An 11,897-nucleotide genomic window follows, 5' to 3' on the forward strand; every position below is an offset into this window, starting at 1 on the left:
ACTGTTGGGTTGAAACAACCCAGCATTTTTAAACATCATCAAAGACAATTGGAAATGTTTGTCTCTTATTCAGCGATAGAATTTTGTTTGCCACCACATTAGTATAATTTCTTTCAATATTTAGAACTTCTTTTAGAACCTACTCTAAAATAAGATTATTAATAGTTTTTTTTGAGGGTGTATGATTATATGGTTAGCAAACTAAAGCTTTTTCAAAATAGATATGAATATTGAATTAAAAAAGAATATAAAAAAAAAGATTTTTTTTATTAAAAATATGAAATTGCTTTAATGATTTTTTTATACATTTTCTTACATCGTCAATACTTTAGAAGGTAATTTCTATAACACATCTAACATTTATTCATACAATTGCATCTATGTAATAATGATGATGATGATGAAGACGACATCTGCACATTCACATCATAACAGTGTAAAGAATATTCAGACAAAACCAAAGTATGTTCTCTCCTTTGAAACCTTTTAATACAGAAATTACAGAAAATAATTTACAGCTCTGTGTAAGAACATTCTTCGACAGACAATAAATATCCAGTCTTTATAAAATGCTAGTGAATATCACTAGAAAACAGCGGTCATCTGGTGGAGTCCGTGTTGCCCGCTGGCCGCCAGAGTTTGTGCTTCATGCTGGTGTTCGGTTGACGCCGCAGGAGTTCATCACCTTTATCAATGTCTTTAGGTTTATCATAAATTGTTGATATATGAAATTCTTTTCTGGGTTTCTTAAGTGGAAGGAATGAGCTGAGCTTCTCTCCATGGTACCTGCAAGACATATGAAATTAAATCATTAGTCTAGCCTACATGTTGTCTACTGTAAGTCACAAAAATGTTGAGTAGAAATCCTTTAAGCGGCATTTAAGGATATAAAAGGATATATTACTAATGTGGATAAAAATAAGTAATTTACAGACTTCCTACACCTTTTGACCAATACATTTTCCATGACTTTTATGAAGTTCGGATATGTGTTTTTTAAGTATCATATTTAATACATCAGGATTTTATGGCGATTTATGGAGTGGAAAAAACACCAATTTATTCAAAGATCCAAACTAAGCAAAAATATTACAATTCTGATAGCTTGTATTGTAAATCAATGAGATCTTTATAACGGACAGCTAACATAAAATGCATATAAATATCAGTCATTATTATCTGCCAGTAATGTGTCTCAGAAAGATAATATTTGAAGTTTCAAAACATATAATGCAATACAATGATGATTGAGAGATGAACAAATAAGCATTCCTCAAAAGCCTGATGGATCATATTTGATACTTGCATTTGTAAAAAAATAATCAAGTAAACCTGCGTTGCTTCAATAAGTGTTCATCTTGAAATATTATTAACTATATAGAAGTTATTCTTAGCCTTCAGGTGAAACTCGAAAAATTTGAATATGGTGCAAAAGTTCATTTATTTCAGTAATTCAACTTAAAAGGTAAAACTAATATATTATATTGACTCATTACATGCAAAGTGAGATATTTCAAGCCTTTATTTGTTATCATTTTGATGATTATGGCTTATTAGAATTTTTTTTAAATATTGTTTTCATAGCTGTAAGCCATAATAATCATCAAAACTATAATAAATAAAGGCTTGAAATATCTCACTTTGCATGTAATGAGTCTATATAATATATTAGTTTCACCTTTTAAGTTGAATTACTGAAATAAATGAACTTTTGCACCATATTCTAATTTTTCGATGTATGTTTACTTAATAAAAATCAGTAAAGATGTAGAAAGTATGATCCGTTCTGAATTAAGAATAGCAGCAGGATATCATGTGTGAAGCAAATGAAAGCGGTGCAGTAGATCAGTGTAGTCCACACTCACCCAAAGCCTCTCTTACAGTTGGGATGCTGTCCGTCGCTCTCTAAAGCATCTGTTATTCCCACCTGGCTGCTCCCGAGACTTTCTCCGTCCTTCCAGCCCTGTCTCTCCATCAAACGCCTGCCGAATCCCTACAACACACAACAGCTTTTAAGCACAGACCCTTTTAAGTGCTCTTTATCAGTCAAAACATAATTTTTTTTTTTTTTTATTGCAATGAAATTAATGTACCGGTACTATATTTTAGTTCGATAATGTTGTTTATTTCATATTTTGTGCTTATAGGGGATTTTATGGTACTAAATTATATTTACGCTGTATTTATAATCCATTTATTCACTTTTAGAGCATAGACCTGAAAATTACATTTCCAACTTTACCTGTCGTAAGTCTTGAATGCTTTAGTTTAGAGCAACAGACTTAAGTTTGGTCTCTTTTCAAAGATGACACTTCTCTATGGAAGCTTGTTTCCGCCACAGAGTGAAAAAAAAGGTAATTGCGACTTTTTATCTCACAATTCTGACTTTTTTTTCCCTCACAATTGCAAGTTAACATCTCACAATTCTGACAGAATTGCGTGATATAAAGTCGCAATTGCGTGTTATAAAGTCCGAATTATGCGATATAAACTCGCAATTACGAGAAATATACTTTTTTTTCTCAGAACTGCATGTTTATATCTCGCAATTCTGACTTTATAATACGCAATTGGGAGATATAAAGTCAGAATTGCATGATATAAAGTCGCAATTGCGTGTTATAAAGTCAGAATTGTGAGATATAAACTTTTCTGAGGTAAAAAAAAAACCTGGTCTTTTTTTTCTTCTTAGAATTGGACTTTATAACTCGCAATTGCGACTTTATATCTCACAATTCTGAGAAAACATGTCAGAATTGCGAGATATAAATTCGCAATTATGTGTTATAAAGTCAGAATTGTGTGATATAAAATCACAATTGCGAGAAAAAAAGTCAGTTTAAAGTTTATAACACGCAATTGCGACTTTATCTCACGCAATTCTGACTTTATAACATGCAATTGAGACTTTATGTCTGAGATGTGAAGTTTTCAATAGATGAAATTCGTCTCTCATTAATTCCCATGATTTTTTGTGTGTTCACATAGCAAGTGCCAAAACCTTTACCAAGTTTTGTACCATTCCGATAAAAAAAAAAACAAATCTAAAATTTTTCCGAAGACCACCCGATGGTTAAAGTGCGACTAATGATACAAACGTAATGAATGCTTTCAAACATTCACATTGGTAAGTGAAGAACTATCACTAGTCTACACTTGTGAGTTATTGAGCAGTGGATTATAAAAACATCCAAACCTTTGTAAACCTCTCAAAGTTGCCGATCTTTTGCTGGCGTCCCGGCAGCCCGTCCAGACCCTCCCGAAGTCTCCTTTCAGAACGCATGCGCACGTAATCTCTGGAGTCCATGTCGCCGCCGTCTGAGGAGAAACCATCACAGTAATGCATTGTGCTTGATGTCATGTGAACAGGGCTCAGGTGTTGTCAGTCTGTAATTGCGTCGGGCTTAAATCAAAGCAGTCGTAATTATCTAATCATGAGGATTTACCTTGGTCATAATAGACGCTCATATCCACGTCCCAGTCGTCTGCTGTTTGCTCATCGAAATCTGTGAAAATCAAAGGGGAAAGATGAGCAACATGAGACTGAATAATGCATGCGTGCTGGCAATAATGATGCATCTTTTCCTATACAATAAAGATGGCCTTGTTAAACTTGTCAGCTTGGTTATTGAGAGCAAATAAAGCATTCACGTATTCCATAATGAAACGTCGAAAATTGTCGGAGCGTGTGTAAGGCGTACCTTCCCCTGGCCACGGGTTTGTCGAATTTTCATATTAATTTGCCTGCTAAACATAGCCTAGTAATTAAACTAGTAATTTTTCTCAGAATTGCATGATATAAACTCAAAATGGCAAGTTATAAAGTCGCGTGATACATAGTCGCATTTGCATGTTATAAAGTCAGAATTGTGAGAGAAACTCACAATTGTGGGAAATCTATCAGAATTATGAGATAAAAAGTCGCAATTATCTTTTTTTAGTTTTTATTCCATTGCGAAAATAAGCTTCCATATGCCTCTGGTTGCTTTTATTTAGAGGGAAACGCTGTCTATAAATGCTGGTCTAGGATCAGTTTACTCTGTAATAAAAGAATATTGGTGAAACTCCGGTGGTTTTGAGCGGTGAGTGGATTAGTTATACGCGCGCGCAAATCCTCTCGTTATAATAAGCAGTTGGGCTGTGTAAATAAGACATTATTGAGCATCAGCTTTACTGATAGACTAATGGAACTTTGTGAGATTGCGATGAAGTTGTATAACCGCTTTTTAATGATAATAAAATGAACACTCTTTGCGAGCTTTCTGCCATGTTAAATCCTGCATATAGCCTGGTAAATGTTTTTAAAGGGGAAGCGCATATCCTCGTGGTGTTGGTTGGTTCACGCTCTGCCTATGATCAGAAACTTAATATTTTGTGTTTTGGTGTTGTTTTAATATAGAATTTTGTCTATTTCAGTTATATTAGACTTTTGGCATTTTTAAAGCTCTTCTCAAAACACATTTTATAAAACTTGCATTTGAATGCTGATGTCTTTTTTTTCAATCGTTTTATTGTTATTTTTTATTAATGTTGCTGCTTTGTCTTTATTAACTTTTACTTGTTGTATTTTCCGGTGGATTGTGATTTTATGTACAGCGCTTTGAGAAGCTGCTTTTAAATGCGCTTTATAAAATAAAGTTTATTATTATTATTATTAAATACGTGATGTTATTGTTTTGGTGACTGTCTGTTTTGTAGATCATAAAAGCCATAGGTGGCCGGGCCCGCCCCCAAAAATGCTTGTGCTTCATTTTATATTATCATAGTTGCTAATTTTGTGTTGCATTAATGTTGCATTCTTTATCATTTGTCATTTAATGAGATCTAATATATGTTATATAGATCCGACCGTTTAACGTATGTATTTTAATGGTCCAGTGGCAGAACTTTTGCCCAGCGTGTCAGAGGTTCTGGGTTCTAATCCGCACTAAGTAGTTTTTTTTTTCTCATCAAAAACCGATTGTTTATCAGTGGTTGTATATCAAGCAAGGACACGTTTGTGTGCATTATGTTTTTGTGATTTCACCGGAACGAATAGAGTCTCTTCGCAACGGATTGAAGCGCACGTCCGTGTGCGCGAGGCGAGCCACAACAGAACACTGTATCCGCGCCACTGATCGCAGTGGCAACGAGCACTACTTTGATCACTAGATTTCAAAAACACATTTCAGCGCTAGAACGCCTCTTATTTAACAAACAAACTAAATTAATGCCCTGCTAAAGTTAACTGGAGATGTTTTTTTTATTTGTATATTGGTACATCTGTGCTGCGAGATGTTTTAAAAGTGGTGGGGACATGCATAGGGGACATGTCCCACCCGCTAAATACGCCTACCTGCTCATATTGCTGTTGGTTATGTTTAACGTGATGATTACGTGCTGCACGAATGGAGTATACTGTTATTATAAATTATTATTAATTGTGCCCTCCCATGCATTTCATATGCCCCCCTTAAGACTGAGGTCAGGCGACGGGTCTGAGTCTGCCCCCCCCCCATGAAAATGAAATGCCCCCCCATTCTATATGTTCTGGCGACGGCCCTGCCGGACGTACTCCGCTATTTTATTAGAAGTTGGGCTGGAAATTTCCTCAACCAAAACTGTTTGCCAATGGTACCTCCTTCTTCCTCGTGCCAGAACTGAGCGTCTGTGTAGAAGACGAGGCCCGATCCGCCCTTCTCCCACTTGAGCTCGATCTCCTCCTCATACAGCCTCTCTTTGGAGCGCTCCTGGCTGGTGACATCATCGTGGAGGGCCTCGTGCCGCTCCCACTCCTCACAGCGGTCATCGTCCTGCGGAGAGCACACATTTTGACCAATTATTATTCATCTGGCCGCAAAAAACATTCATCCGCAAATCAAAGTCCCTGTAAATAACTTGCATTCGGGCTGTACGATATTATTTTTAAAAAAATACAATATTTAGTTTTTCTGCAATAAGATTCAGATTCAGATTGTTTCATTTAATGGCATGTCAACATTCAAAGCTATTTTCATGGCAAAAATGTAATTACAAAAATACATATATTTCTGCAATAAGAAAAAATATATTGAAATTGTCACGAGATGACTTGAATAGCTTTGTATGGAAAGAATTTGTTATTCTAGAATGAATGGGAATTGCATCTGCATAGAAAACAAATATCATTTGAAATCTGATAAATAAATACCTGATAAAATGGCTTTGTAGTTTTTGAGTGCAAAATCCTTTTAAGGCTGAACGAATTGAGAAAAACTTGAAAAATTGTAAAAGATGTTCACAGTTATGGTTTACTCCGTCTTTCAGTAACCAAAATGTTTTTAAAATATATATCTCTTTACTTGTGTTTTCACAAGTGTTTATGACCCATTCAATATGACTATAAAATAAAAATAATTATTAAGATATTATTGTGACTATTATTAAATAAAAATATTAAACAAAATAAGAAATATATTGTTATATACCACTGTACTGTAAAATAAAAAGTAGAGTATTTAAGAAATAATAACTTTTTTTTTAGTAAAACTGTAAATATTACAATACTAATATTTAGTATTTATTTCTTCATTTTCAAACATTAAACCATTAAGTTTTTATTTTGGAGGGTTGCCAGCATAGAAATATAAAACAGAGCCATTCTGAGATACTGAAGTACTGTATTATGAGTTGCAAAGGAACCTCTTCACTTAGGCTATGTTTACATGGAAACGATCTGAAGAGAAAACGCAAAAGTGGCGTTGCGTTATCACTTTTTATTCTGCGTTTAGACGAACGTTATGGGGGGGGGGGGGGGATCTGAGTGCATATAGTGGCTAGGTGGCGATGTGAAGCACTGAAAGTGAAAGAGACGCTGACACAGTTTTTCATGTTTAATACGGTAAAGCTGCTGCTTTAACCCTCGGTGCGCTTCGCGCTTCATTGTTTTTGTCAATGAAATTAATGCTATATTTTAGTTTGATAATGTTTTGTTATTTTCCTGTACTGGCGCATGCCTGTGACGTAAACGCATACGCGACGCCTTCACTGTCTAGCACATAGACATGTATAAAGGCTAGATGGCTCAAGGCGGAGTCAGCTGTGTCGTCACTTGGCGGCCATCTTAGGTCAGGAGACTGCGCTGCTGCTCCCTGCTGCTGTGGATGGAAGGTGAGTGACAAATGCTCGTAACTTGCTGAATTCTTGACGGATTTACAAACGGTTTGGTTTATTACAAACCTTAATAACGTGGCTATGATTTGTGCTGATGCCGATTTTTAAATTAATTTTTCACAAACTATGCAGTTAAATAGCCGCATCCCTGACGTTTATGACACACCAAGCCGTTTGAAAATCGGTTGAAAATTTAGCAAAATATAGTTATTTCAGCACTACATGCACAATAGACTTTAATGTTATAACTGGACGAGCGGTGCTGTCCTAAGATGGCCGCCGTGTGACGTCGTCGGGTCCCATTGGCTCTCAGCGCCGGTAAGCCATCTAGCCTTTATAGAGCTGGTAAGTCCCGCCCCTCCGTAAAACCCCGCTGGACCTCAAAGTTGAAAAAGCGTCAATGCAAGTGAATGGGAGAAAATAATTATTTTCTGGTCCCGTTTGAATTGTGCCATGAATGTGAACATATGTTGTCTGTGAATTTTTTATATAATCTTTCGTGTGAAGAATGCTACAATTTAGCGGGTAGAAGTTTGATACGGGTAGACTTTGTGTGAGAGCACTTTGTGGACTACAACTCTTCGCTGCTTTCGACGCGTTTGAAACGTCAACACCACTAGCTCACGGCTCTAGCTCACGGATCCTGCTAGACATGGCTGTGTCTTTGGTGCACTTCACCGCCTTCTTTCAGGGAGAGGACAAAATCGTTGAGGTTGGCGAAAATCACGGGTAAGTCAACTTTATGGGGTGACGTCACATAGGCGACATGTAGTCTTTCTCGTTATGTCTTTTCCACAACTGCTAGCCGACGAATCATACCATATACTGTCAAACTTGTAACATGAAAGATTATATAAAAAATTCACAGACAACATATGTTCACATTCATGGCACAATTCAAACGGGACCAGAAAATAATTATTTTCTCCCATTCACTTGCATTGACGCTTTTTCAACTTTGAGGTCCAGCGGGGTTTTACGGAGGGGGCGGGACTTACCAGCTCTATACATGTCTATGGTCTAGCAGACTTTTGCGTTTTTAACCTTTAGACGGGAACGCGATGGTGGAGAAGATTTCCACTCTGGAGGGTGGGTTCACTTTTTTGCGTTTTTAAGCACAAAAAACGCTGTCGCCGTGTAAACGAAAGGCACATCCGATAAAATATTTTTACGTTTTCACCCGCGAGCGTTCTCGTGTAAACAGGGCTTAATGCTTCACTCATGGATGTATTTATTTAATATATTTTTATTTAAGTAAAATGATTATTTATGTAAATCATTTGTTTAATTAAATTGCTATTTCATATATATGTGTATGTCTGTGTGTGTGTATCTACATAAAATTAAAACGGATATATTTATTTAATTAAATAGCAGCCTGCGCGGTTTGAAAGTCTTCAACATATTGGCCAGCCCTAACTCACATCATCAGGGCCTGACAGCTCCTCTTCACTTCCTGCTTCCTGTGGCTCTTGATTGACAGGTGAAGTGGGCGTGTCCTCATCTATTGTTAGTGTGATTGTGGGCGTGTCCTGGTCTCCTGTTTGTGTGGTTGTGGGCGTGTCCTGGTCTCCTGTTTGTGTGGTTGTGGGCGTGTCCTGGTCTCCTGTTTGTGTGGTTGTGGGCGTGTCCTGGTCTCCTGTTTGTGTGGTTGTGGGTGTGTCCAGGCCCCCGGGGCCCGAGATCTCCACTCCTCCCGCAGTGAACACGCTCTCCTCTGAAGACCTCACGACTGTGCTGTTGTAATAATGGTATGGCACGTTGCCGTAGCGCCGATTCGAGCCCGTCTTGGGAAAAGTGAGACCCAGCTTGCGGATGAGGCGCGGCGGCAGGCGACAGGACTGAATGAGCTCAAGGAAAACAGTCACAGGGGTCCCGACGTTCCCCGATGGCATGAGGGAGGGCGGATTGAGCTCCGGAAGGCCCTTGAGGTCAGTCATGGTGAAATGCTCTGATTGGGCAAGGTGGCGTCTCATCTCAATCTTTGTCTTGTAGGGGAATGAATTATGATCTAGAAACAGAGATAAAATATGATGATGATTATCTGCTCATGCAACAATCAGATGGGTATTACATTGAGCACTGTAGGCATTTTAGACAGATTGTAAGAGACATTTCAAACTGTGTGACCCTTATCAATAATTCCCATTTTCCATTTGCAATTTTCATTATGTGAAATTATTTAACATTATCATTTTTTAAATTAAACAAATATTCAATGATTAATCTTAATTTATGAAAAATGACATTGATATTTTCTTAATTGTAATTATAAAAATATCTAAATGTAAATATAAAATATTGTAAAAAAATATCAGTCAATCTTAATTTATGAAAATTTTAATTTATTACTTTCACATTCAATTATAAACATTAATTTATAAATCTTAAATATATATTTTTTTTTTATAATTTGTGAGTGTGTGTGTCAGTGTGTGTTAACCCAGTGAAAAGTAGAAATGTTAACACTAGTTGAACAATCCAAAACATCGTATTATGGTGGGACTTTTATTTTGAAAGGTCACTCACCGGCCTGCTCTGACACTTTAACTCTCCGAATCAAACATTTTCTCCGCAGGCAGTTTCCTTTAGAGTCGATCCACTGGTTCCCTGAATACATCTTCATGAATCTGTCGGATTCCCGTGAGCGAACCGACACCACACAACAACACAAACTCGGGTGTTTCCCACCAGGACCGTCGGGAACCTCCGCTCGCTCGCTGACTCCAGCATCTGCCGCGGGGAACTGCACACTAACCTCCGGACGATGGCGATAATGGAAACACACGAATCCTTTACTTTCTATAAACTGGCTGAAATAGTTCCTCAGGTCTGCGGATCGGAGGCGGGCAGGAATGTTGTTTACAACGAAATAGGTCGCCTCTTCCGACGCCGCCATTATTGTGAAAGTGAAGCCAGAATTCACGCCTCTGGTACGCCAGGCAGAAGTTGTTTCAAAATAAAAGTAATAGCAAAAAAATTTTAAATAACGTACAGTATGTAGATATTTTATTTAACACAGTTTTATGTTTGTAATTTCGTTATAAGTAGGCTAACCTACTTTATCCCATAATTATGACAAAAAAGTAGTGCTGTCAAGTCGAATCGATTATATATCGAATATAATATATTATATATATTACAATCGCGATTAATTTGACAGCACTAATATAAATTTTAAAAATATGACTTTTAATGTCATACGGTAATTAAAGCAGCACCAGGTAACTTTTCAACCTTAATAATATATTTCCAAGTCTCTTGTGATGGTACATCGACTTACACTAGGTTGAATGACACGTCTGCCATAGCCTGACGGGGTCTGTAGCGTTTTTAATCGTACTTTTAAACTTCGGGTTTCGGGTAGTAACCGGCGAACAAAGAGAACTACAAAATTCGACTGCTTTACGGCATATGTCACTTCCACCACCACCCCCACTTCCTTAAAATCGGACGTGCGAGCCAAACTAGCGTTTGTTTGCCAAATGTTATAGTCATAGCCGAAGCAGCACAGAAAAGCAAGAAAGCAAAGGTTTTGTCGGAGGAAAGCAAAAAGAGGAAACGAGAAAGTGATCGTATTAAAGGCAGAACGAGGATCAACATTGGGCCAGCGTTTCCTCGCTGGCGTGAGCTGACGGAGGAGGAGGGGTGCCCGATGTTTTCCAGGGATTATTCTCTTTTTTGAGCGACAGTCCCAGAAAATTCATATTCTTTCCCGGGACACGAATTGTCCCGTTTTTTTGTGAAAATGTACTTCTAAAGTAGAATTTCCTGGTTTCAAATTAAACCGTTTCCGTCTACTGTTACTGTGTTTTCTTCATAGTTGTGTACAGTACATCCAATCCTGTGTCCGTAAACGGGTAAAAACCATGGTAAAAACGGGTAAAACAGTGGATTGGCAAATGCCAGGCGTTTACTTTTATTTGATTGGAAGCTCAACTTATCGCCTAGCAACTGCCTGTGCTGTCGGTCGCGCGCGCGCGCGCATCAACACACATCCAAGATGATACAGTGTGAGTTTAGTTGCTAGATAGCTTTTCAAAATATGTCTATTTACATCTATTGTGTGAAATGGGGAGAGAGACGGACGAGGAGGATAACCACTGTCTATGAGGATAACACAACAAAGTCGGATGAGCCACCAGTGTCAAAGAAAATACTATTTACAACCTACAACTCAGACTCAGACCACAAAAAATAATAATAATCTGTGTCCCGGTTTTTCACACTTCAAAGGTGGCAACCCTATGCTCGACCGATGCGGACTTTCAAATATCAAATGAAAGCCTATGTCTAAAGGGCGTGTACAAGTTTGGTAGGGGCTACATTCTTTCAAGTAAATATATAAGATGCACAAAATAATATTTTAGGATACCTAACATGTCTGTGATATTTGTTTATTTGTCTTGCCTCAAGCTATAATAAATCGATTTGTAAAATTTGCAGATTCATCTATGGTAGCTTGATATTATAAAATTGACGATATATGGTTATCTACATTGCATTGAAGTATCATATAGATTCAGTAAAACGGTAACCAATAGACTAGGCTACTATAATGACGCTGGCTTGTAAACGTGAGCATCGCGATCATTTGTTGTTTGAAAAAAAAATAAAACCCATGAAATTATATTCATATGACATGCTGAACTATATGCCACTGTACCTGGATGAAGACATTTCACACGCGACGCAAGCAGAACACCTGCATGTGAACTCCTACAGTGTTCTGGGCTATCATGGTTGTCAACAAATGCATGTATGAC

At 37.5% G+C, this 11,897-nt stretch overlaps 1 protein-coding gene across 2 annotated transcripts; it reads right to left on the reverse strand.

Moving 5' to 3' along the window:
* Positions 1 to 267: 267 nt before the first annotated feature.
* gpatch3 (G patch domain containing 3) lies at positions 268 to 11,879 on the reverse strand. 2 transcript variants are annotated; one of them, XM_079627134.1, is made up of 8 exons: positions 11,798 to 11,879; positions 9,661 to 10,061; positions 8,556 to 9,142; positions 5,618 to 5,792; positions 3,447 to 3,506; positions 3,197 to 3,318; positions 1,866 to 1,993; positions 268 to 786 (listed from the first exon to the last, which is right to left on the reverse strand). In XM_079627134.1, exons 1-8 carry the CDS (start codon positions 11,809 to 11,811, stop codon positions 600 to 602), a joined length of 1,674 nt encoding a protein of 557 aa, XP_079483260.1. In that variant the 5' UTR covers positions 11,812 to 11,879; the 3' UTR covers positions 268 to 599. The 2 variants fall into 2 exon arrangements, with proteins under 2 accessions (XP_079483260.1, XP_079483259.1); XM_079627133.1 differs by lacking the exon at positions 11,798 to 11,879 and adding an exon at positions 10,415 to 10,552.
* Between the last annotated feature and the right edge of the window lie 18 nt (positions 11,880 to 11,897).

Source organism: Phoxinus phoxinus (genome assembly GCF_949152265.1).
Source record: "Phoxinus phoxinus genome assembly, chromosome: 10".
In the NCBI taxonomy this organism is placed as follows: domain Eukaryota; kingdom Metazoa; phylum Chordata; class Actinopteri; order Cypriniformes; family Leuciscidae; genus Phoxinus; species Phoxinus phoxinus.

What these genes read in the sequence shown, in the direction of transcription:
- gpatch3 (XM_079627133.1), bottom strand. Translation starts at nt 10,440, where the DNA reads ATGGCAGACGTGTCATTCAACCTAGT. An exon ending in ACTTTGAGAGGTTTACAAAG is followed by an intron (nt 1,994 to 3,196) that starts GTTTGGATGTTT and finishes TGTGTGTTGTAG; the next exon opens with GGATTCGGCAGGCGTTTGAT. An exon ending in AACTGTAAGAGAGGCTTTGG is followed by an intron (nt 787 to 1,865) that starts GTGAGTGTGGAC and finishes TATGTCTTGCAG; the next exon opens with GTACCATGGAGAGAAGCTCA.